General features: G+C 45.5%; 1 protein-coding gene across 4 annotated transcripts in view; it reads left to right on the top strand.

The window, feature by feature from the left end:
• KIAA0319L (KIAA0319 like) overlaps positions 1–22279 on the top strand; it is a 907721-nt gene that overhangs the window by 156478 nt on the left and 728964 nt on the right. For all 4 annotated transcript variants that reach the window (XM_078681143.1, XM_078681142.1, XM_078681144.1 and 1 more), the window contains one exon: positions 5879–6507. In XM_078681143.1, the coding sequence (XP_078537269.1) occupies positions 5879–6507 (629 nt within the window). The remainder of the gene's footprint in view (positions 1–5878; positions 6508–22279) is intronic.

The following is a 22279-nucleotide window of genomic DNA, read 5'->3' as shown; positions in this document are numbered from 1 at the left end:
ACCCTTGATGTGTCCCCTCGTATCCTCTCGCCGAGAGAGTGAATCTGTACAGAAGCATGTGGTTCAAGCTTCACGCTTCACCCTTGATGTGTCCCCACGTATCCTCTCGCCGAGAGAGTGAATCTGTACAGAAGCATGGGGTTCAAGCTTCACGCTTCACCCTTGATGTGTCCCCTCATATCCTCTCGCTGAGAGAGTGAATCTGTACAGAAGCCACCCAAACATGAGCCTTGGCCCTCACAGTGAATCTGCCAACGATAATAAAACATGTACTAATAACTCTGGTGATTTCTATTCCTGCTGGAGAGCAATAATTTTGTCTGTTGGTAGTTTTTAAATGCAGATAAACTGAATTTTATGTGGATAGCTCATTGTGTTTCTGCCTTTGTCACAGAGACTCTGCACATTCCCCCTTCTTCCTACTTTCTGAACAATCAACACAAAGAGGCCGTTTAAGTCATAAATGGGGTTCAAAGTGGGGAGCTTTGCATATCAAAAGAAAGTCTAGGCTTGTGTGAAACCATACATCGCAGTGGACTTAATAGGATACAAAGTGAGGCAGTATAGCCCATCGTGTCAATGCGCCTGCTGCTGCTGTGTGCACCATTCAGCTTAGAAGGACATTCTTACTGGACCAGATTTGCCTTTATCCCTCTGAGTTTGATATGGGCACTGTGAGTTCGGGGTGATACTTACCCACAGATGACCTAGTCCTGTGTGGTCATCCCTTGAGAATAAGTTACAATGTGAAACAATACCATGGCGCTTGCCTAAATCCTTCTAGACAGCACTCCGCATTCAAACCAACATCCTTCAAAAGGGGCATTTTAATTTAAAATAAACACAAGATTTACTGCACCACTGTTCCCTACGGGTACAAACAAACATACAAAAATATACATAAAAAATAATAACTTTTGACTTTTTGCAAAGTCATGCAATTGATAAAAACACAAATCGCTGGTTTTCATATGTGTTTACACAGGTACTTTCAGTCCAAAAGTCTTATCTATTCAGTGCTTTTCATTGGCATGCTGCACCCATCACTTTACACCCAACAAGCCCTTCACAACTAATAGCAGGTCAGAACACTGATGTGGACATATGGGAAAGACCTACGTTAGAGGCAGGCCTGTTCATTCATTGCATGGCCTATGTGCTGGAAGACTGCACAGCGGGTGTGTCTTTTTAAGTGCTTGCTGGGAACGGGTGGCAGACAGGGTCTGTCTGAAGGACAGCCAGAGGAGGGTTCACACTGCAGAAATGCTTATTTTCTTTTATATGGTGCGCATGTAGTCCGAGTTGACGTCGGAGCCCATTAATAAAAGGCACAATAGACACTGTACATTATGTACATTCAGAGCTAAAACAACTAAATCACGATGCCTCAACAGAAGTAGTAAGTGCTATTAAATAAATTGCCATTCACACATGTCCTCATTAGAGAAGTGCTCTCTCGATGAACGAAGGTAGTGAGTGAAGAATTTGAAGACCCGCAGGATGAGGGAGCGTCATTGCCAGAAGAGGCGCGAGATTTAACCCGTTGCCTGTGTGCGTCGGCCAACGCCCGTCGCGAGCAATACCTTCGTAGTGCTGCGCACGTCCGGTGGCCGACGCGGCCCCGCCCGCGCACCGAAACGTCCGCACTGCGGCGGATTCTACGCCTCGGTAAAAGGGTTAAGACATGCATTTGCAATGCAATAGGTCTTGCATTTGCTAGAGTTTGAGCTATTGGCACTGTAAATGACAGTGCCCTTTATTTATGTGTTGGTTTTTAAAACATAAATAAAAGGCATTGTCATTTTAAATCTCTTGCAAATGCGAGACCTATTGCATTGTAAATGCGTGTTTAGTTAATCAGCAGTTGGGTCATTAGGGCAACTGTGGAACATACTTTAAAGTGCGTGCTAATTATATTTACTGCTATATTCAATGTATCAAGTTTGGAGGTGATTTTACTAATGTTTCTTAGCAGGAATAATGAAAGTGGAACCGATGGTGGCTGGTATGAGGCTGGGGCCCAAGGTCAGCTGTGAGATAAGATGCACTGGAAATGGGTGGTAGAAAAGTGGATAATCAAGCCTGGAAGGGAGTGCGTTGCAGAGTCAGGGGTCAGGTGGAGGTAGTAATGAAGAGGTATTCTCCCTGAAGCCTCGCACAGAGGGAGCCTGAGTACTGTCACTTGCATGATACTCCCACCTCAGAAACCTCCTCTTCCCATCAAAGGGACATTACATAAAAAAAAATACTTTTTGAGAGTGATAACATTTAGAAAGAGATTTGGAAAAGAGTGCGATTTACTGGGCCTCCATAAGACTAAGAAGAGATAAAGGATGGCCCAGAAGCAGGCCTGGCTAGACATATAAGTGACAAATAGGGCCCGCAGTGGCCCATCCAAATACACCCTTGGCCCACCCAAATAAAAAATTCCTGGAGCCGGGCCTGCTCTTCACCCTTGATGCGCCCCCTCGCATCCTCTCGCCGAGAGAGGGGATCTGTACAGAAGGATGAGGGTCAAGCTTCACTCTTCACCCTTGATGCACCCCCTCGCATCCTCTCGCAGAGAGAGTGGATTTGTACAGAAGCATGGGGGTCAAGCTTCACTTCGTACTCCCATCTCCTCTCCAGAAAGGAATGGCCACTGAACTGATGCAGTTCGGGGGCACCACGCCTATTTAATTGGACCATGTGACCATCCTTATGCCCGATTATGGGTGGTACCCTCTCGATGTTATATGCCTTGATTACGGGTTCCCTGGAATGGTAGGTGCTATTTATGGCACCATTAAAACCTGATACCCTGGAATTCTGAATGTAATGGATGTGATAAATAACATCTTTACTAGGTGAGCATTGATTTAGCAGTGGGGCAGAACGTTAAAAGTGATGCTTTCCACTCCAAAATCTGAATGCCCTGGTGTTTAACGGCCCATTTTCACTGTAAATCCAGGGGATGCCGATTTTACTTCAACTGGTAATTGTGATAAAGTCCACGCAGCTCTGCTCATTAATGGCAACCCTTCGTGAAACTGGGGTTTGCGCAGGGGGTTGTAAGTTTCTTGGCATCTCAGTCGTACTATGTTTGTTTTTTGTAAATGGTAGAACTCCAGAAAGAGGGTAAATATTACTGTGAAATAGAAAGAACATTAAAGCACTGGTAATCTAAACAATACATAAAAGGTACTTTTAGTTCCCTGCAAAGGTGTGCCGGCTCATACCCTGCAGAAGGACAAGCCGCAAGCAGGGAACCCTTTGAATGTAAACACTCCTGGCCCCTCCCCCCACACTTTTTCCCAAGCCTCACATGCGAAGCCGTGCCCAACCCTTTCTTCAGACATAGCACCAGCCTTCCTCCTAAAACTGCACCTTCCCTTTCGGCAGAGGTGAGGAAGATCCAGCGACTCTGAATCTTCAGCTTCCTCATTTAAAACAAGCATTGGCATAGCAAGTAGGTTTTGCCTTTGGGACCTTATAAGTGTTGAGCCATGCAGCACATTTTCCTGAGTGTTGTGCAGCCAGGAATTGAAGAGCTATACAACTGCTACATACTAGTTCAAGTAGTCTGATTTAGAAATATATGCTTGCATTAGTAAACATTTATTAGACATATTGTAAGGCACTTTAAAGTTCAAGTTGGGAGGCTGAAGCAAAACAGATGGAACGCGGAATGATGCCCTATTATGGTTTCTGCGAGTTAGATATTCTGACCAATGTTGCAGCTTTTCTCGGTACACGTGTTCACTCGAAGCAATTGTTTGAAAGCTGATAATGTGTTTTTGTTCGAATAGGCTGACTGCCTGCGGATTATATCATCTGTAGTGCGCCACATCCAGCAAGGCTACTACCTCTAAACGAAGTGACCATCATGGAATGGTATGACTCATAGTATTAAGGTGAGGGCAGAACCACTGCGCGCCCGCTCCACAATACTACTTATTAGCCTGTGTGCTTTCTACATGCACAAACCAGGGGAGTTGGCGGTATGGGGAAGGAGAGGTTGCCTGGCGGTCATGTGGCAGGTCGTGGAACAGAGTGAAGTGTGGTCTTCCCCTCAAGCATACGTTTACTCAGTGGACTTAAGAGCGGCACCGAATGCAACTCTCCCACCGTGCTCTAAAACCTGTTCTGACGCTAGGCTCCCAGGTTAACGTGCGGCTGCGCGCGCTCTGTGGCAGCAGGAATGCTGCTGAGCTAGCGGGCGGTGTGCACCTGGTTGCGAAGTCTGACACCCGAGGCCACCCCTCGACCTAAAAATGAAAGATCGGGGAAACATGCTGGATCCGCCAGGGTTTATCTAATCAGCAGCAGTACTTTTAAGATTAATAAAACATAGTGTGGCGTACACGCAGAGGCAGGATGACTCGCGGCCGCGTGCTGAGGTTTTGCTCAAGGTTACATCCATACGTTATTTGCCTGCAATGACGTGTGCCAAGAAGACTTCACCTTTCACTGCCACAAAGTACGAAAATGCCGTCTCGTGCACTAGAAAGATGCCGCTAAGTCAAGACAGTCTCTTAGCACGGCACGAAAGTGAAAGCGACCGCGAGACAGGCAAGAAAGTGAAAGCGAGCGTGTGCGGCCAGCTAATAAGAAACAGATGGCCTCTACGCGCCGCTGCATGCTCCCGCAAGGTGGATGCCACCATATGCACGAGTATTACAAAAGTGCAGACCAATTCCAAAAGGTTATCTCCTACTGCATCGCATGCGCGCTGAGCTAGGCTCGACCTAAAAGAAATTGGGTTCAGTTTGGCCACGCAGAGGGACAGGTGGGCGGAAGTACAAGACCCTGTTGTATGTGCACTTTGATAGTGTCACCAAAAGTCTGTTTCAGTGCCGCCCTCTTTATGTCTGTGCTGTTTACAGCGTGACTGCTGACTGGGGTCTTACATTTCCATGGCTGCAACCTCTGTCTTTATTTTGATTCTTATTTCCAAGGATATGACGTGGGTGTGGAGGATCCGCAATTGGCAGAATAAACACTATAGGCCACTTTTTCAAACACGAGGATCAGTGTGCTATGGGAAAACCAAGACGTGCATTGGATTCACTATGTACATGTAAACATAAAAGGTGAAGTTTAGTTTAACTGCTCATTCCATAGCTCAGTCTGGCCATACCAATACAGGCCTTTACCCCAGCTCATATTCAGGACCACTGAAATGAATCGATTTTGCGGCTGCTCTGTTTTTGGCGCAATCGTGGGTTTGCCACATGATCCATCATCCGCCGCATAATCTGCAGATTTCAGCAAATCAAATTGTTTCTAGCTCATACAGGCTAAAGGTTAGTAAAACCACGGTGATGTGGTGTCTCGCATTGGAAGACTGGACACCTTTCTGTTGCCTATTTTTGTATTTGGGTGTCAAATTTTACTAAAAAGTGCACACCTTCACCCGGAAAGTGTTAACGTGTAAAAATGTCAATGTAATAAGGTAATACGAACACAAAATGTGCCGCATTGTGCTACATAACTTGCCTTTTCTTGTCGCATGATTATGTTTTAACCGCTATATAAAATCTGATAAACCTGAATAGCCCACTAACTCTATATAGGACGTAGGGAAGGGAAACACATCTCATAAAGCAACAGGTTTGAAAACGTCTATTCAAACAAATATTTACTATTCATGAAAAGACGAGTTGTCAATAAAGGAAGTTCCTTAAAACTTCAAAGAACGTTTATAAGAGAGGCCGATTTTATTTATTTATGTGTCTTAGACTTTTCGTTTATATTCCACTTTTTTTTGTTAGTACTGAAGTAGCAGAATCCTTGCTCTGATAGAAAGTCACTGAATGCTCTACAAAATAGCATCTAAATGTGTGTGGAATAGCCACATATTCTAGATTAACCTGCTCTATTTTGTGTCCTTCATTAGGAGCCAGCATCAGCACCATTATGTGCCATTCATGGAGCGCTCATTATGGGCTTGGATTGAGGCCTTGGGACGGCACTCGCCACTTACAAACACTTTCTGCCTCACATTCGATTGACTCCTGCCAGGAGGCCTGCTGCAAACACCCCACTTGTGATGCCTTCTGGCTACTGGATGGGATCTGTGTCCTCGCTGACTGTAGGCGGCCGGAAGAGTGCCGTACATTCCTCGTGGACTCTGCTGACTCCGTGCTCATCTTTGTGAAGAAGTCCAGGACCTCACAGGGTGGTAGGCGCTCCCCACTGAGGACCCGAGCCACAGATCACTTTCTGGAGTGGCTGAAGAGCAGTGGTGACAAGGCTTTTCTTAAGAGGAGGAGGCGTAGGTCCCTCTTGGAGAGATCCCAACTAGGAAAGTTCAACCCAGTCAGCAGGATCAAAAGAGATGCAGCCAGCGATCCTCACCCAGAAGGTGGAGGCACAGGAGCCGCCATCCCCAACATGCCGACGGATACAAGGCCACCACACCAAGACACGCAGGTCCCAGAGGATAAAAGAACTGCAGAGAAAAGGCTTGTGTCAATGGCGAATAGCAGCGAGCTCAGTTCCAGGAATGTCAGTGGCTCCTCAGGGGTGAGTTGGGACTGTCTAGACACGCACTACGTGTATATGCTGTTTCATATATTTATATCTTTTCTCATATCTTTTACTTGGGAAGATGATATTTGGGTTTGTATTTGGATTTTGATCTATTTGGCTAACATGTTACACTTGCTGACATCCGAAGCAGCTCCTTTTTTACATATTTCTATGCAGCGTCTGTGAACATCAGTTCCTCATTGGGATGTTAAGCTTCACCTTTGTCAGGCAAACGTGAAATGGTGGTAGATGAGCTGAATGTGAGGCATCACAAAGGCTTCCAGTCTCAGCAGTAGCTCGGGCCTATTAACAGTAGACTGTGGCATTTTCAAGTTCAAAACACACAAGACCTCAGACTGCTAAGACCACAGAAGAACATCCCAGCACCTGATTATTTTATAATTACAAAAAAATACATGAGATTTCAGTTGAGTAATGCACGAGTTGCTGAGATTTCAGTCATGACATGTTGGCTAAAAAACAGTCATAGACAAATGGGAATAATGTCATGACTTTACGATCAACTGAACCGAACAGACTTTGTGTTTTATGATTGGATTATTCATATGTACATTAGACATGTCTCCGTTGAGCACTTAAAACTGCACAAAGTGTGATGCTGACAAACCTTGTCTCCATGAGGTGCTGCTTCTTGCTGACTGTCCTGTCTACCATAGTCTAGTACCGTGCATTCACATACTAAAGCCAGCGCTTATGAATAGAAAGTTAGGGAAAGGACATAAATAGTAGAGATGAGGGTCAAACCAGGTCTCACTCTGTCTCCATCCATGGAGATTGAGTCAAAATTCTTGTGCCTTGCTACTTAAAGTGGTAGATGCCATACTTCCAGCCAGACACCGGTCCACAAAGACAGTTTGTCAGGCAATAGAATTATGTTGTTGCCTGGTGTGCTTACATCATATAGACGCTCTGCAGACAGATTCTCTGATGTACTGTTGCTGGTTTTCTCGTTTGTTCATCATGGCCTCAGAGTGGGCACAGTTCAGAGTTACTTATCAGTCTGTTGCCATTTTTAGGTTTGCCTAACTAGCCCCGTCTTTTTAAATCCGCAGTTGTGGTACCATTTTTGAAGGCCTGATCTATGTGTTCCCTCAAAAACAATTCGCCATGCTTCATTTGTACCTAAATCTAGTCCAGAAGTTCCTTTATACCCAAGCTGGTCGAGCCTATGCATGGTTGTTCGCTGTGGCTTCAGATAGTCAAGACAATGTTTATTATCGACATCACTTGAGTGAACTACAGGCACTTGCTTTGCGAACTCCCTGCATCATTTTCTTCCCTATTCCACTTTCTTCCCGGACAGGTTTGTGCTGCGAACTGAACTCTGGCTGCCTTCCTGCAAAGATGTTATTGCTCTTCTATATCTTTCAGTTGATCGCCGTACCAACATTTTTCACTCTGCCACATCCTTTGAAAGAGAAAATGCTCTTCTTCTGGTTTGACTTTAAGAGAGCCTGAATTTCTTCATTGAACATTCAAGAGGACACCTTCTTGGTGATCACCTCTTTGTGGGGTTCAATAGTACCAACAGAATTGAGAGTCTGTGCAAAAAAGGACTCTGTCCACAGTAATAGTCCTCTGCATTAAAACTGGCGATGCGCAGGCTAATCAGAAACCCCAATATGCTTGTGGGTTGATTCATCAGTGCCAAGGACTTTATAATGGCAACGGGCAGGTTGATTAGTCCTAGGTATCTGCAAGGCTGAAACATGGGCACATTCATAAAACATTGCTGGCTTGTCCCCGCCTTCCCCCCCCCCCCCCCCCCCCCCCCTACAAAACTTCCTTATTTTAGTTCACTTCTCAGACCTTCCACCTTCTGGGAGCTACTGCTGTATTATCTCTTCTGAAGGTTAGAAGTAACAATAAGAAGAACAAGTTAATTAGTTTCGGTTCTGCTAACTGTAGGTTCCTCACTTCTGTCCCACCTCCCTGTTCTGTTGTGTAAACTCCTACTCAAAATAATGAACTCCCAACTTAGATTTAGGCACCCTATCATCTGCAGCTTGTTTTGAAATGCTCCACACCTGACAGCATGGAGGAGAAAGATTAAGAAATTGACCTCATTGTGCAGGGGTAGTGCTTACATGCGTCTCTGCTCCCACACTTTTGGGGCCGTGCGAAGTCATTGTCAAGCCATATGGCGTCACCTGCCGGCATGCAGGGAGCTTTGCTAAAAATATCTCCAGATCTGTCAATGTCTGGGAATATTCTAAAGGTAAGGAACCTGTGATTAGATAGATATCCACCAGAAAGAGTGTTACTGAAGATGAGTAATTTGTTCGACACATACACGTTCCTGTGAAACTGCATAAATAATACAATAATGGGAGCAGATTATGTTAATAGGACCAAGTATTGTGATTATGTGAGCAAATGCCTTTAATGTGTTACAAGATGCAAAGAATGATGGAGGTGATTGCTGAAGAAGTAGCATTGTGGTAACATGAGTTCTTCTCCAGGGGATCCTCCTCCTCCTCCTCCTCAATAATCATAAGCACTTAATTGGCCCTCCAGCTCATGGTATCCCTGAGCACTTCGCGATAAATACATATACACATTTGCAAAGCTTTACAGTAGAAGAGTGCACTTTAAAATGAGAAAGAACGTCCCTTCTGCCTATTGACAGGTTGATAATAGCCACATTTAATTTATTTTCATTTTAAATAAGGAGCCGATCAAACCAAATAGTCACTAATTTTGCAAACGTTTTATAAAATGCCTTTATTAGATTTTAACCCATCAGGTACAGTAGTGCATTAACATTTTATATCCTAGTACTTTATGTCCGTGGTCAATATCAAGCACATTGTCTAAATGAGCCATTAAGAAGCAATCAGCATTTCCCTCATAGCCCGCATCAGCCCACCGGTAAGAGCAACTGGGCACTGTGATGTGGTTGTGTGCTGTGTGCATGACTGTGACAGATCTAGCTCTTAATTTTGCAAAAGTTACTAGAAACCTCTTACACAAACGTTTGTTAAAGACAAAAATAAGGAAAGCAAGAACCGTGTTAGCAAGAGGCTGCCATTAAAAAAAAACTGACACGTTGCCTTTGAGCTCCTTACCCCTCCTCCTGTGTCTCACCATGCTCCTCTGGTGACAAGTAGATTTCTCTTCCAGCTCCTGGAATCATGATTTTGGAGCGCTAAATACAGCCTTTTTGGCTAATTTCTTCTCCTTGGAATCCTTTAGATTTGCAGTCATTCAATGTCCCTTATGGCCAAGAGTGATTTACAGTGATCTTCTGACAGATTGTTTTTATTTTTCCTGTGAAGTACCTTGCCTGTGTAAAAGAAGGCCCAGTCAGATGGAAGATCAGCCTGCAGGAGAGGCTGGAAGACACTACTCCAGGAAGCTTTAAGGGACATTGATAGGGTGGACCTTCTACCACAGCTTCATCATCAACCACTAACCACACTATAGGGGTAGATCCATAGAGAGATTCCAGCAGAAGAAGAGGCGTTGTTCCTGGTGGCCATTAAGGTCAAAGAGGTTTAGAACAGGTACCAACTTGCTCCCTGTTGAAGACTAAGAGGCGGGAAAGAAGCTTGATGTTGAGGCACCATCTGATATCAAAGCATTTATCGACGTAAAAAGACTCCAGGCTACCTCCGTTGCCATGTTTGACATCGACGCCCAGAGGCTCTTCGATGTTGAGATCCAGATGCTATCCCCCACCAACCCCACCTCTGACACAGATGCCTCACGGCCTCTAACCTTCAGGAAATAATCTACTCTGAAAAGACCTTTGCAGCGGTCTTCTAAATGGCTTCTCTTTTTTAAAAAGATGAGGTTGCCACACACCTCTGACTGAGTATTCTAGAACGTACTCCCCTACAAGGAAGGTGAATCTAGTGGTTAATCCTTCCTCTACCCCATCACATTAAAGATCTGTTTATCCTTGCCTTTCACTAGTGCCTCCAATCTTGACACTTATAACTTCTCCTCACCTGCAGACGTCACTTGTAGTGCATCAGCCTTTGCTGCACTCTGCTCCCAGACAAACTTTTGCGCAGAGAAGCCTACACAGATTGGAGAGATTGCCTTCTAGTACCTGCTACATCAGGAGTGCAAGACCTCACTCTAGGCGCTCAAGACATTTCAAGAGGTAGTCTCGTTGTTATATGCATTCTCGCAGGCAAACTCATTTATGGTCATCTACGTCGTCGGAATACTGTCCTATCCGGGATTACTCTCCAACATTATCAGATTCTCCATCTACTTGTCTCTTCAGTAGATGGCATCAGACATGTTATGGAGTGCTAGTAAGAGGAGTGACAAAACTAAATCTTCCAATGCCAGTCCTCCTAATTTCTACAACTAAGATTTATGTGACCCTGCATCACCGATTATCTGCTAGACATCGATCCCTTCTGATCCCCATTCTTCTGGAGCCTTCAATGCAATTATTTCTTCGTCCTGCATCTCTTAATTATGATCCATTTAGGTTTCAGAAAAAGTATAAGCCTTCTAAACCAAGACCCACTTTTCTTAAGACAGATCCACAGCTCACCTCTGTAATTTGTCTCAGTGGCCAGAAAATCACACGCACTAGCCAAGACTTCTACTGTTTCTCCAGACATTAGAGGAAGGCAGATGGATACAGTCATCAGAAAGTGTGTGAAACATCAGCTAAAGCACTGAAGAACAGGCCTGTCACCATCCTTCTGGTTTGTTATGACTGATCCCTATGGGATTCTCTTCCATGTTTCACAAAGATAGGCGGGATTTCCAAGAGGTCGTCTACTAAGGATATACTCCTCTCAAATCAAGTCATCAGTACATCTACAAATTCCTCAGATTTGGCAACTCTCAGTTCTTGTGGGCTATGTTTGAGACGAGCTTCCTGGCTATAACTCAGTGGCCTCAAACCAGAAGCACAGCAACAAAGTCTTAATCTTCCTTTATTTTAGAGTTCCCTCTTCGATTCTCAGATGCAAAAAGCTTTTGGGTTGGAGAAGAAGGAATATAGAAGGTGGTACAGACAATACAATAGGCACTACTTCCCTCAGAGTTAAACCCCTGAAGTGTTGCATCAATTACATAGACAATCATACAATTAAGGATAGCCTTTGAAGGGAAGAGGAGACCAGCAACCATATGCAGTGACAGGAAACAGCGACTTCTCATCCGCATCTGTATTTCATCTAAAAAAGTGGCCGAAACTAAAGGACAAATAATTCTTGAATATTGTTCAGAATGGATATTCTCTGAAATTCAAATATCCTGCATCTATTTCACTGAAAATGTGCTCTCATTATCATAAAAATCTATCCTGATAGGAAATAAACCCATTGTTAGAAAAGGATGTAGTGGAGGTAACCTCTAATCACTAAAACTAAATGGGAATGTATTTATGTTACTTTCTAGTTGGAAAAATGGGTCCAAAGCATGGGTTCAGACTTCCACTCCACCAAAACTACAAACAAATGGACCAATAAAGAAAAGTTCTAAATGCTGGTTTTATACCAACCTCAGCTACATCAGAGAGAATGGACGTCTGCTATAGACCTTCTAGGTTTCCATCTTTCACATCCCTATAATAAATAAACATCTGAAAGTCCTGAAGTTTGTGATAGATTATGATCATCCTACTTCAAAGTCTTCCCATTTGGGCTAAAGTTTGCCCCACAAACCTTTTCAAATGTAGGACGTTGGCCGCAACTCTTTTCAGGAGACAGAAGATATTTGTCTAACCCTACATAGATATCTGGCTAACAAAAACTGGGACTTTGAAGGAAGATTTATATAATTTCCATATAGCTTGAAATGTCCTTTGCAAGCTGGATCTACACACATATCTAAAAAATGAGACGGCTAATCTGATTAAAAACATACACTACTTGGGAATGAATTTGAACATTCATGTTGCAAAAGTGTATCCTTCGGAATAGAGACTATCATCTATCTGTCTGAAGTGTTGCAGTCTGTTCTGAACAACTCATCCAACAGCATACCAAACATCAACCCTGCTAGAATTGATGGATTCTTGAATTTCTTTGGTTTGTCATGCCAAGTTTCACATGAGACCAGTACAGCGCTACCTGGAGGACAAATGGTGGCAACTGGGAAAACAAGCTTACTCTGTCTCTTTCAGCAATCTGGTAAATTTGGTAATTTCCCTGCTAGTGCTGATCGCAGAATCTGTTGAAGGGAGTTCTTAACTCAGAAGAGCATCACAAATTACTCCCTCCAAGGATGGGATGCATGCATGGATCTTTTACAGGTTCAAGGAAGATGGTCAAAGAAAAATACTTACTATATCAACTTGTTACAATTTAGAGCAGTGCATCTGGCTCTAAAGTTGTTTCTTTCATCCTTGTAGATGAAGACCCTGCTTGTTCAGATGGATAACGCAACAGCAATGCATTATCTGAACAATCATTGTCCCCAGAAGCACAAACGTTTTGGAAAAGGCTTGAATTAAGAGACTTGCATATCAGTGTTTCTTCTGCCAGGATTAAATAATGCAGAAGCGGACTCACTCAGCAGGTCATTTCAAGAAAGCTAAGAGTGGTTTCTTTCTTTTTTTTTTTTATTTTTTATTAAATTTTATTGAAAATCAAACAACAAACAACATTATACACTTCACAAGGCAGATATTCATTTCGGGGAAACATGAGGGGCGGGGATTAATTCAATAGCATATGCATACAATTTTTCAAACATCAATTCCGGGTTGAGGGGGCGGGGGGGCAGCGAGGAAACCGTGCGATATATTTAGTTAAGGTGGGAGGACCAGGAATGCCATCTAGGGAGACAAGGGGATGTTAAGAGTAAAGTCTTGAGGGGGAGTACATACATTCCCACGATAAGCATTCCATTGAGACCAAATTCTATTCCATTTCTTAGGTCTGCCCCGTGACAAGTACACCGTCTTTTCTCTGAACATGCACCAGTCCATGTCTTCCTTCCAAGCCGATATTGTGGGCAGTCTGTGGGAACCCCATAACTGCGCAATGTCCCTTTTCGCGATCATGTTACAGAGGGTTGCCCAACAGATCTGCGCCGTGTTATAATCATTCGGTTCCCATACATTAAGGAGACAGCGTCTGGCCTCAGGCAGGAGTGTAACCCCCGTGACCCTTTCCATGGTGGTATGTACTCGGGACCAAAACGTAGCCACCTCAGGGCATTCCCACAGTATATGGAGGAAGGTACCAATCATACCGCACCCACGTTTACACAGACCATCCACAGAGTACCCCATTCGTACCAGACGCGGACCAGTAACATACACGCGATGAAGGATCTTGAGCTGGACAAACCGAAGGCGGGCAGGGATGGCCACCTCCTTGGGAGAGGACACGGCCATTTGCCAGTCCTCATCGTCCAACTCCAACCCGTCAGCAGTCCATAAGGCCCTGAGGCGCACAAGCAAGTCGACTCTGTTGTTGATGAGCTTTTTATAGATCAGTGAAATTGTGCTATCAGGTACGTAGCCATCAAGATACGGTCCTCGAGAGGCGAGGATTCAGGGACCTTTGTCTCCTTGGGGAAGACAGACAACAAGGCGTGCCGTACCTGAACATACCGAAAGAATTCCTTGTCTTCAAGCTCATATTCAATCTTAAGCGCCTCAAAAGTCTTAACATTCCCTTTAGACCAAAGATCGTCAACCTTGCTTATACCGATCATGTCCCATTTATCAAAACCTTTCGTCCACCACAAATTGCCCAAACCATCTGAATCATACAACGGAGTTGCACGGGAACAATCTATTACACCATCCCAGAGCAGCATTTGCATCACGCCACACTCGCACAGCCATTTTAGTGGGTCCAGCCAGAGTCTTATAGGGTCTCTTAGAGTATAGTGCCCTGTTGAAATTCCCACCTGGCAAAAGATGCTTATCCATTGCAAAAGCTGGCGTTAGACCGGGGGCATAAGTTGCATGATTGACCGCACTCAGCTGGGAGGCCCAATAATGATGTCTGATGTCTGGGAGGGCAATGCCGCCATCGTACCATGGAAGAGTGAGTTTGGAGAGGGCAATGCGCGCACGCCCATCCCAAATCAGCCGTCTCTGAAGGCCCTCCACTTCACGAAAGTAACCAGGAGGAATAGGATCAAAGGAGTTCTGGAGTGCGTATAAAAATCTGGGTAGCGACATCATCTTGAAGAGAGCTGCGCGTCCCAAGGGTGACAGAGGCAGCCGGCGCCATCGTACAACGTCAATCTTGAGCCGCTGAAGAGGGGCTCGAAGGTTACGGTCGTATCGAACGGCAGGATCCAAGGAAACATAAATACCCAAATACTTAAAGCCGGACGTAGCCAACTGAATCGGGAATCTACGGGGCAACGGAGGGAGCTCTCCGGCCAAAACATAGACACATGACTTGGTCCAATTGATGACAAGACCCGAGTTCTTCCCGAAGGAGGTCAGAACATCAAAAAGCACATTAAGGGACTTCCGAGGGGACGTGAGGTAAAGGAGGATATCATCTGCATACAGCGAGATTCGGTCCTCAAAGTCAGGAGTCCACCGAATGCCCTCCAGCGAGGGCTCCCAACGAAGCCACTCAGCTAGCAGTTCCAAAGCAAGGGCAAAAAGCAAGGGGGACAATGGGCAGCCCTGTCGAGTACCTCGGCCAAGCGTGAAAGTGCTGGAGACCCTCCCGTTAACAACCACCTGGGCCAGCGGCCTTTCATATAGAAGCTTCACCCAGGCAATGAATGTCGGACCGAACCCAAACTTAGTGAGTGCAGCCCAAAGATACGGCCATTCTATGGTATCAAAAGCCATAGTGGCATCAAGGGAAGCTAAAATGGCCGGCTCAGTCAGAGTCCCAGCTCTCGCGAGAACTCCATGGAGCCTACGAAGATTAAGGGCGGTGTTCCGGTGCGGAATAAAACCAGATTGATCCGGATGAATCATGTCACCAATCACCCTAATCAATCGAGTGGCTAACAATTTAGCAAGTATTTTGGGTTCGGCATGGAGTAATGAAATGGGCCTATACGAAGCACAACGATCACGTGGTTTACCCTCCTTGTGAATCACAACGATGGTAGCCAGACGCTGATCGACGGGGAGGACACCAGAATCAAGAGCCTCAAGGAACATGTCCCTTAAGTGAGGCGCCATTTTGTCAGGCCGCAGCTTATAGAGCTCAATGGGCAAACCGTTGGGGCCCATGGCCTTACCTGACTGGAGGGCACGGATGGAAGCTGCGACCTCGTCTACCGTGATAGGCGCATCCATTAAGGCCCTATCCTCATCAGAGAGGCAGGGCAAGGCAATATCGCGCAACAGCAGAGTCATGTTCATCCCTTTCACTGACCGAGGCATACACCATCCGAAAATGATCCACAAAACACCCAACAATACCCACCGGGTCAGAAACACGTTCACCAGTCGACCTCTCAATCACAGGCATGACCCGATTCTTGTCCAACCATGCAATCAGCTTACCCGCTTTGTCACCCACTTCATATATTCTACCTTGCTGCTCTCTATTCATGACTTTCGCAGCGTCAGTCACAAGGTTTCTATAATCGGCCTGTTTCAAACTAAGGGAATGCAGTGTAGCACGGGTAACATCACCATCAAGATCGCTCTCAAGCACAGCTATTTCAGATTCGAGGCGTACAAGTTCTTCGTATTTAGCCTTTTTGGCAGCAGCAATCAATGACAATGAATGCCCACGAACCACAGTCTTGAAAGCCTCCCACAATGAGATAGAAGAAGAAACAGACCCCATATTCTCATTAAAGTAACAGTCAATAGCCTTTACCAGGTCGGAGCGGGTCTTAGGATTCCGAAAGTACCACGGATTTATGGGAGCAACTCTACCCTCGCTACCCACTCCAGCCTCAACACTGAACCACAGGGGGGAATGATCAGAAATGCCCCTAGGAAGGTGACGGATCTCCCTGATGGAGGACGATTGCGCTGCAGGCATGAGGAAATAATCTAGTCTGGAAAGGCTACCATGGGCCCCGGAGTGGAACGTATATTGTAACTGTGTGGGATGCATGAGTCTCCAACCATCCGTTAGCCCAAATGTTTCGATCAGCTCACTGAGCCACATTTGTGATCCAGGTAAGTCCCGAGGGGGGTAACGATCAAAAGTGCCGGAAACCACAGAGTTAAAATCCCCGCCAAGAATCAGAAAACCTTCAGGTAGCCCCAGTAGAAGCCGCCCGAGGTCAGCAAAGGTGGTGGCCTGTAGGCCCGGAGGGACATAGACGGTGACTACGGAAAGCGTCTTACTTTCCATCTCCCAGGGAGTGCAGCATAGCGACCCCTGTCATCGAGCATTATCTCGTCAATATCGAGGGGGAGAGAGGACCTGATCAGAATGCCCACCCCTCTGGAGCCAGAGGTGAATCCGGCATGTGCGACTAGTCGATATCCACGTCTATTCAACGCCTGGCAAGCATTGCCAATTAAATGCGTTTCTTGCAGTAGAACAATATCAGGGGAGTGGCGTCGAAGGAACTGCAGCACAACCCCTCGTTTTATTCTGTCCCCCAAACCATTGACATTCCAGGACAGCAGTCTCAACTCACTACCCCCCACCCCATCCCGAGAAAGGACCAGAGCCCCGCCCTCATGAAGCCCCGCAGGAGAAGGAGCTAAGCAAACAATACAATGCCATGTGAAGGAAACAAAGAAACAAACACTCCCCACCCCCACCCCCCAACGAGAACCCGTTACAACACCCCCCACCCTGCACCCCTGCATTCGAACTGGAAACCACCCCAACTTGCAGTGTGCCTGTCGCCCAGTCATGAAATTAATCTACACGAAGAACCCCAGAGGAGAAAGAGTCCCTTACACCCCCGCCACCCTTGGACCCATCAAAAAACAATAGTAAAAAACAAATGGCAAAACTCAGCTGACAAACGATTAGAAAGAGCAGACGTTGGGAACCATAATGTCACTCTTGATCTGGCGTGCCCCTCTCGGCGCCACCGGGGTGCTCAGATCGATCATCCCTTTTCGGCAAGGAATCAAGCCAGTCTCTGACACTGTCCGGACGATCAAAGAAGAAGGTTCGTTCCTCATATTCGATCCGCAGCCGGGCCGGACACAACATAGCGTACTTGAGGCCCAGGTCTCGCAGCCGCTTCTTCACCCCCTGAAACCCCAGTCTCTGTCTCTGGACCTGAGGAGTAAAGTCTGGATAAATGTTCACGGTGGTATTATCGAACTTCAAGGGGCCATGCTCCCGAGAGGCTTGGAGAATAGCGTCTCTATCTCGAAAATGAAAAAGCCTAGCAACAATTGGTCTCGGGGGGGGGGGGGGCACCCGGCTTTACCTTCCCGCCCGGGAAACGGTATGCACGCTCGACCGCAAAGAATTTGCTGAGTCCGGCGGGAGCTAGATGGTTCAGGACCAGGTCCTCTACGAGGAGGTCGACAGCAGAGTTCTCAGGATTTTCCGGCACACCAATGAGGCGCACGTTATTGCGCCTGGCCCTGTTTTCATGCTCCTCAAACCGACAGGCCATCAAGTCGTGTGATGATCTCAGGTTGCCGATCTCGGTCGGTGCGTCCGTAACATCAGTGATCAGGCTGGAGGTCTTCAAATCCAACGCCTTCACCCTCTCATTAGTTTTGGCCATGTCCGCTCTAATCAGCGTGACATCCACGGCCACAGTGTCGATTTTAGATGCAGGTGCCTCGTATTGCTGTCCCATAGAGGCCTGCATACCCGTGATGGCACTCATGACTTCACGAAGAGAGACATCCGTAGGCGCGGTCGAGTCTGCCCTGGGGTCGTCAAGAATACGGCCGGTACCACCGGGGGTTCCCATCGGTTGGGTGTATCGGTCCATGACGTTGGTCTGGGTATGTCCCCCGCGGACCGGCGTCTTTGTCTTGCGCTTCTCGATTTCTGGTTTGGTGGCCATATTGGAAGCTCTGCCCCGTAGGGGCCCTCTAGACCTGGTAAAAATGGCCGATCTTGGTGGGGCCAAGGAAGACCAGAAATAGGCCAAAAATGGTGAAATGTCAATAGAGCAGTAGGCCAAAACCCTCAGGAGGGGCAGAGCTCGACAGCTGGGCAAAGCCGCGCCGAATCCGGAAAGAGTATGGGAGAGTGTCGGCCACTCGGAGCTCGAAGTAGAAAGCGAAACCGAAAGTGAGGATGAGGCCGACTTGGGGGGATCCCTCTGGCCGTTGTTGTTCAACTACTTCCCGGCCCGTGAAGCAGCAGAGTCCCCCGGCCTCGTCCGGGGCAGGCAGAAAAAGTTGAAGTCGATGTAAAAACAGCTCCCGACGTCCAAATTCAATTTTGAAAAGGATGTTGAGGTCAGCAAGAGTTCGTCTTCAAAAGCCCATATTCAGAATAAGGATATGTTAAGGATATTTGCAGAAGGGCGGCGCGGGTCTCGGGAGCCCTCTGCTCACGCGACCATCTTGGATGCCCGCGATTGAGGTAGAGCTAAGAGTGGTTTCTTAATGATTAAGTGCTGCAAAACATCTTTCAAAATTGAGGGTTATCCACAGCTAGACTTGTTAGTGCTGCAGGAAACAAGAAATGCCTCCAGATGCTGTCAACTAGGGTAGAAGGGGAATGCCCCTTAGATAGACTGTTCAGGGAGTTTTCTGTAGGCATTTCCTCCCATTCCGTTGAAAGTTCTGATCAAGCTTTACCATTAAAAAGCCAGGATGATCCTGACATCATAGCGCCAGTGTTGCCACATCAGTGGTCATTCATGGACCTTCTGCCTCTATCTGACTGACTGCATAGGTAGTTAGTGTATAGATCAGCTCTCCTGTACCAGGTGGGAGGGGCATATCCTTCATTGCATCCTACCTTTGTTGAGCTTAGTGGCCTGGCTCCTGAATTCTTACAGTATGTGCATTACAATTTGCCATAGTACTGCAATGTCATTTTAAGAGAAGCAAAACGTCCTTGGTCCAGAATCTCTTATACTTTTAAATAGAAGAGGTTCTGCATCTGGTGCATCCAAGGCAATTATGATCCCTCCAACTGTCAGGAAGAAGTGTTTTAAAAAATATTTTTTACCTTTTACCCCTAGCAATGTCTGGGGTGAATTTTTCGTCAAACATCGAACGTCTTGTGGCAGTCACTGTCTATGCCAAATCTCCTTTCCAAACCTATTTTTGCCTGTTGTGAAATATTTCTTGGAGGGTATTAGGAAAATATTTCCTCTCCTAGATCACCACCTCCACTTTGGAGCTAAACATTGTCCTTCACAAGTTATTCAGTCCCCCATTCTAGCCTATCGATAAAACATCCTAATGGAGCTTGACTTAAAAAGATGTCTTTTTTGGAGGTTATCTTGTTTAGTGGCGACCCTGTTTAGTTATTGATTACAAAAATATATATATTATCATTATCTTGGACTGGAAATTATTGGAGGAAACAAATCAGAGACACCTGAAAGTGGATGAAAAGTCACTTTTTTCTTTACAACTTTAAGTTTTTGCCCGATCTTCAGGGATCCATGTTTCAATTATATAAAGTAAATCATTTTACCTGATTCCACTGGTGAATTTAAACCAACAAGGGGGTTTGTGCGTGTGTATGTGTGTGTTTACTTCCTCTACATTCATAATGTTTCCTTCCTCTTCTATCCTTTCATGATCATTTCCTGCCACATAACCTGTACCTTCTTTTGTGTACGAAACAAGCCTGTTTTGTCTTACTTTGAATAGCTGTGTTTGTGTTCTGTTTTATTTCATAAAGGTTGATTACACTTCACACTGCTATATCTTGCAAGGCATCTAATGATTTGGCTCAGACAATACAGTTTCCCTACTCTTCTGTTACATAACTTGTTGGCACACTCATATCGTGTGTCTTTTATTGAGGATGATCCAACCTTTTTCTTTCAGGAGAGCTACCAGTGATCCATGAAACTGCGGAAACTACGATATTTTCAGTGTTACACATTCGACAATGTTATGTTAGGTTTAATGTAACGTAGGAATATCATTAGTGACCACTGAATATCAGGCAGGGTTACCATCAGTAATGCCTTAAAATGCCTTACATTGCCTCTGCATGAGTACTGAAATGGCATCCAGAGCTGCAAAATAACACCAGGAGATTACTCTCTAATATAGCATGAGTTATCATTTAACTACCAGATTTAAATATATTTTGTAAATACTCATCTTGTGTCCAAAAATCAGCTTTGTAGCTGCTGAAACTATACAGGTTTTGCTATAAAAAACATGCTTTTCGGTTTTAGAAAAAGTTCTGCAAACAAAAACGTACCTTTTTCGGAAAGAAAATTATTACTTTTGCCTCATATTTCTATTTCTGCTAGAAAATTGCATTTTTTTTTTAATTACTTATATTGAATTAAAGTTTTGACCCCATGTATGAGCTTGTGATTTTCATCCATCACCACATAAATTACCATCATATTTAAGGAATTGTCGCCTTAATATCAAGGATATACATAGTATTCCGGCTATGTCCACCATTGCGCCAGATCCACCACTGTGCTAGAGCTAGACATCATTAGGTGTTTTGTGTTATAAAAAAGAATCACACATTATTTTACCAGGTGCCGTAAATAAATAATGAGGGCCACAAGAATGAAGTGTTTCGTTAGCCGTGTTTGCTACATAATTAACGATTCACTGTACTTGCAAAATAATTCAACATTTATTGTATAATTTGCAGACTCAATAAAAATATGTTCGATTCATGTGTGCTGTAGATACATATGCTTTGCATACTCCTACCATCTTGTGTTGGGTCTGGATGTTAGCGAGGGGGGTGGGTAACCCAATAAACCCTTGCGGGCTTGGGCAGATAATATATAAACAAAGAATGCCAGCAAGGGGTTTTATTTACAACTAATCTGCAGCAAAGTGAATCTGTATTTCTAGTTTAGGTCTGGATGTTCGCAAGTTGTTTTTCTTGGAAGAAGTCTTTTCCAGTCACAAGGTAAGGTAACTCTTCCTTTTGGCGATATTGCGCATCGACATCGACTCTATTGTTAGATTGTTTTTTTTTTTCCGCCATTGGGTTCGAACGTGAATTGCGGTGCTCCGGTTCGAAACTGTCCTTTGGGTTCCCCTCCGTGCGCAATCCACTGAACCCTCGTCTGTATAGTTCTCGTACGCATTTCACTATTCTCCGTGTAGCGAATAGATCGGAAACTCTCGACCTTCGATCGAGAAGACCTTGTGGGCGACCTTCAGGCCTAGCTGCGTCGGTTGACTTCCACTCAGTTCCGTATTAGCCAGTTTTATGCCATTTCAATTCTGTCCTTGGTGCCACTCCAATTCTGTCCTTGGTGCCACTCCAATTCTGTCTTTGGACCCACGCCAATTACCCCTGCACCGACTTGCATAAAGTCTGCAACTTGTGCCTCTCACCAGAGCACAACGAAGGTTACGACGATTATTGATCATTCCGATCGAAAAAGACCTTGCGGGATCGATGGGCGCGACGAAGGGACATACATAGACATAACATTGAACACACTCCAGATATCTTTGGGGAAGACGCCGAACACGAAAAGATGGAGGCGTCTGCAGCAGAAGAGAAGGAGGCCTTCTCTATCCAAGAATCAGACGCAGAGTTGGAATTTGAGCTAGAGTCCGAAGACATTCCACCTGGACAGGGTGCAGTGATTAACAAAGCCCCTTTGCCCCTCAAACTCTCTTAGATTAAACAAAAGGCTTCAGCACCATTACTGCCTTCTGGCTATGGTCGGCAGCGAGACGCTGCTTCCAACGCCCCGCCTTCGGGCTCCGCATTCAAACAGTCAGTCAAGCCTTCTGGCTCAGCACCAAGTCGAA

The sequence above is a fragment of the Lissotriton helveticus genome, chromosome 3_1 (genome assembly GCF_964261635.1).
Source record: "Lissotriton helveticus chromosome 3_1, aLisHel1.1, whole genome shotgun sequence".
Lineage (NCBI taxonomy): Eukaryota > Metazoa > Chordata > Amphibia > Caudata > Salamandridae > Lissotriton > Lissotriton helveticus.
This window is presented reverse-complemented; position numbering and strand designations above follow the sequence as displayed.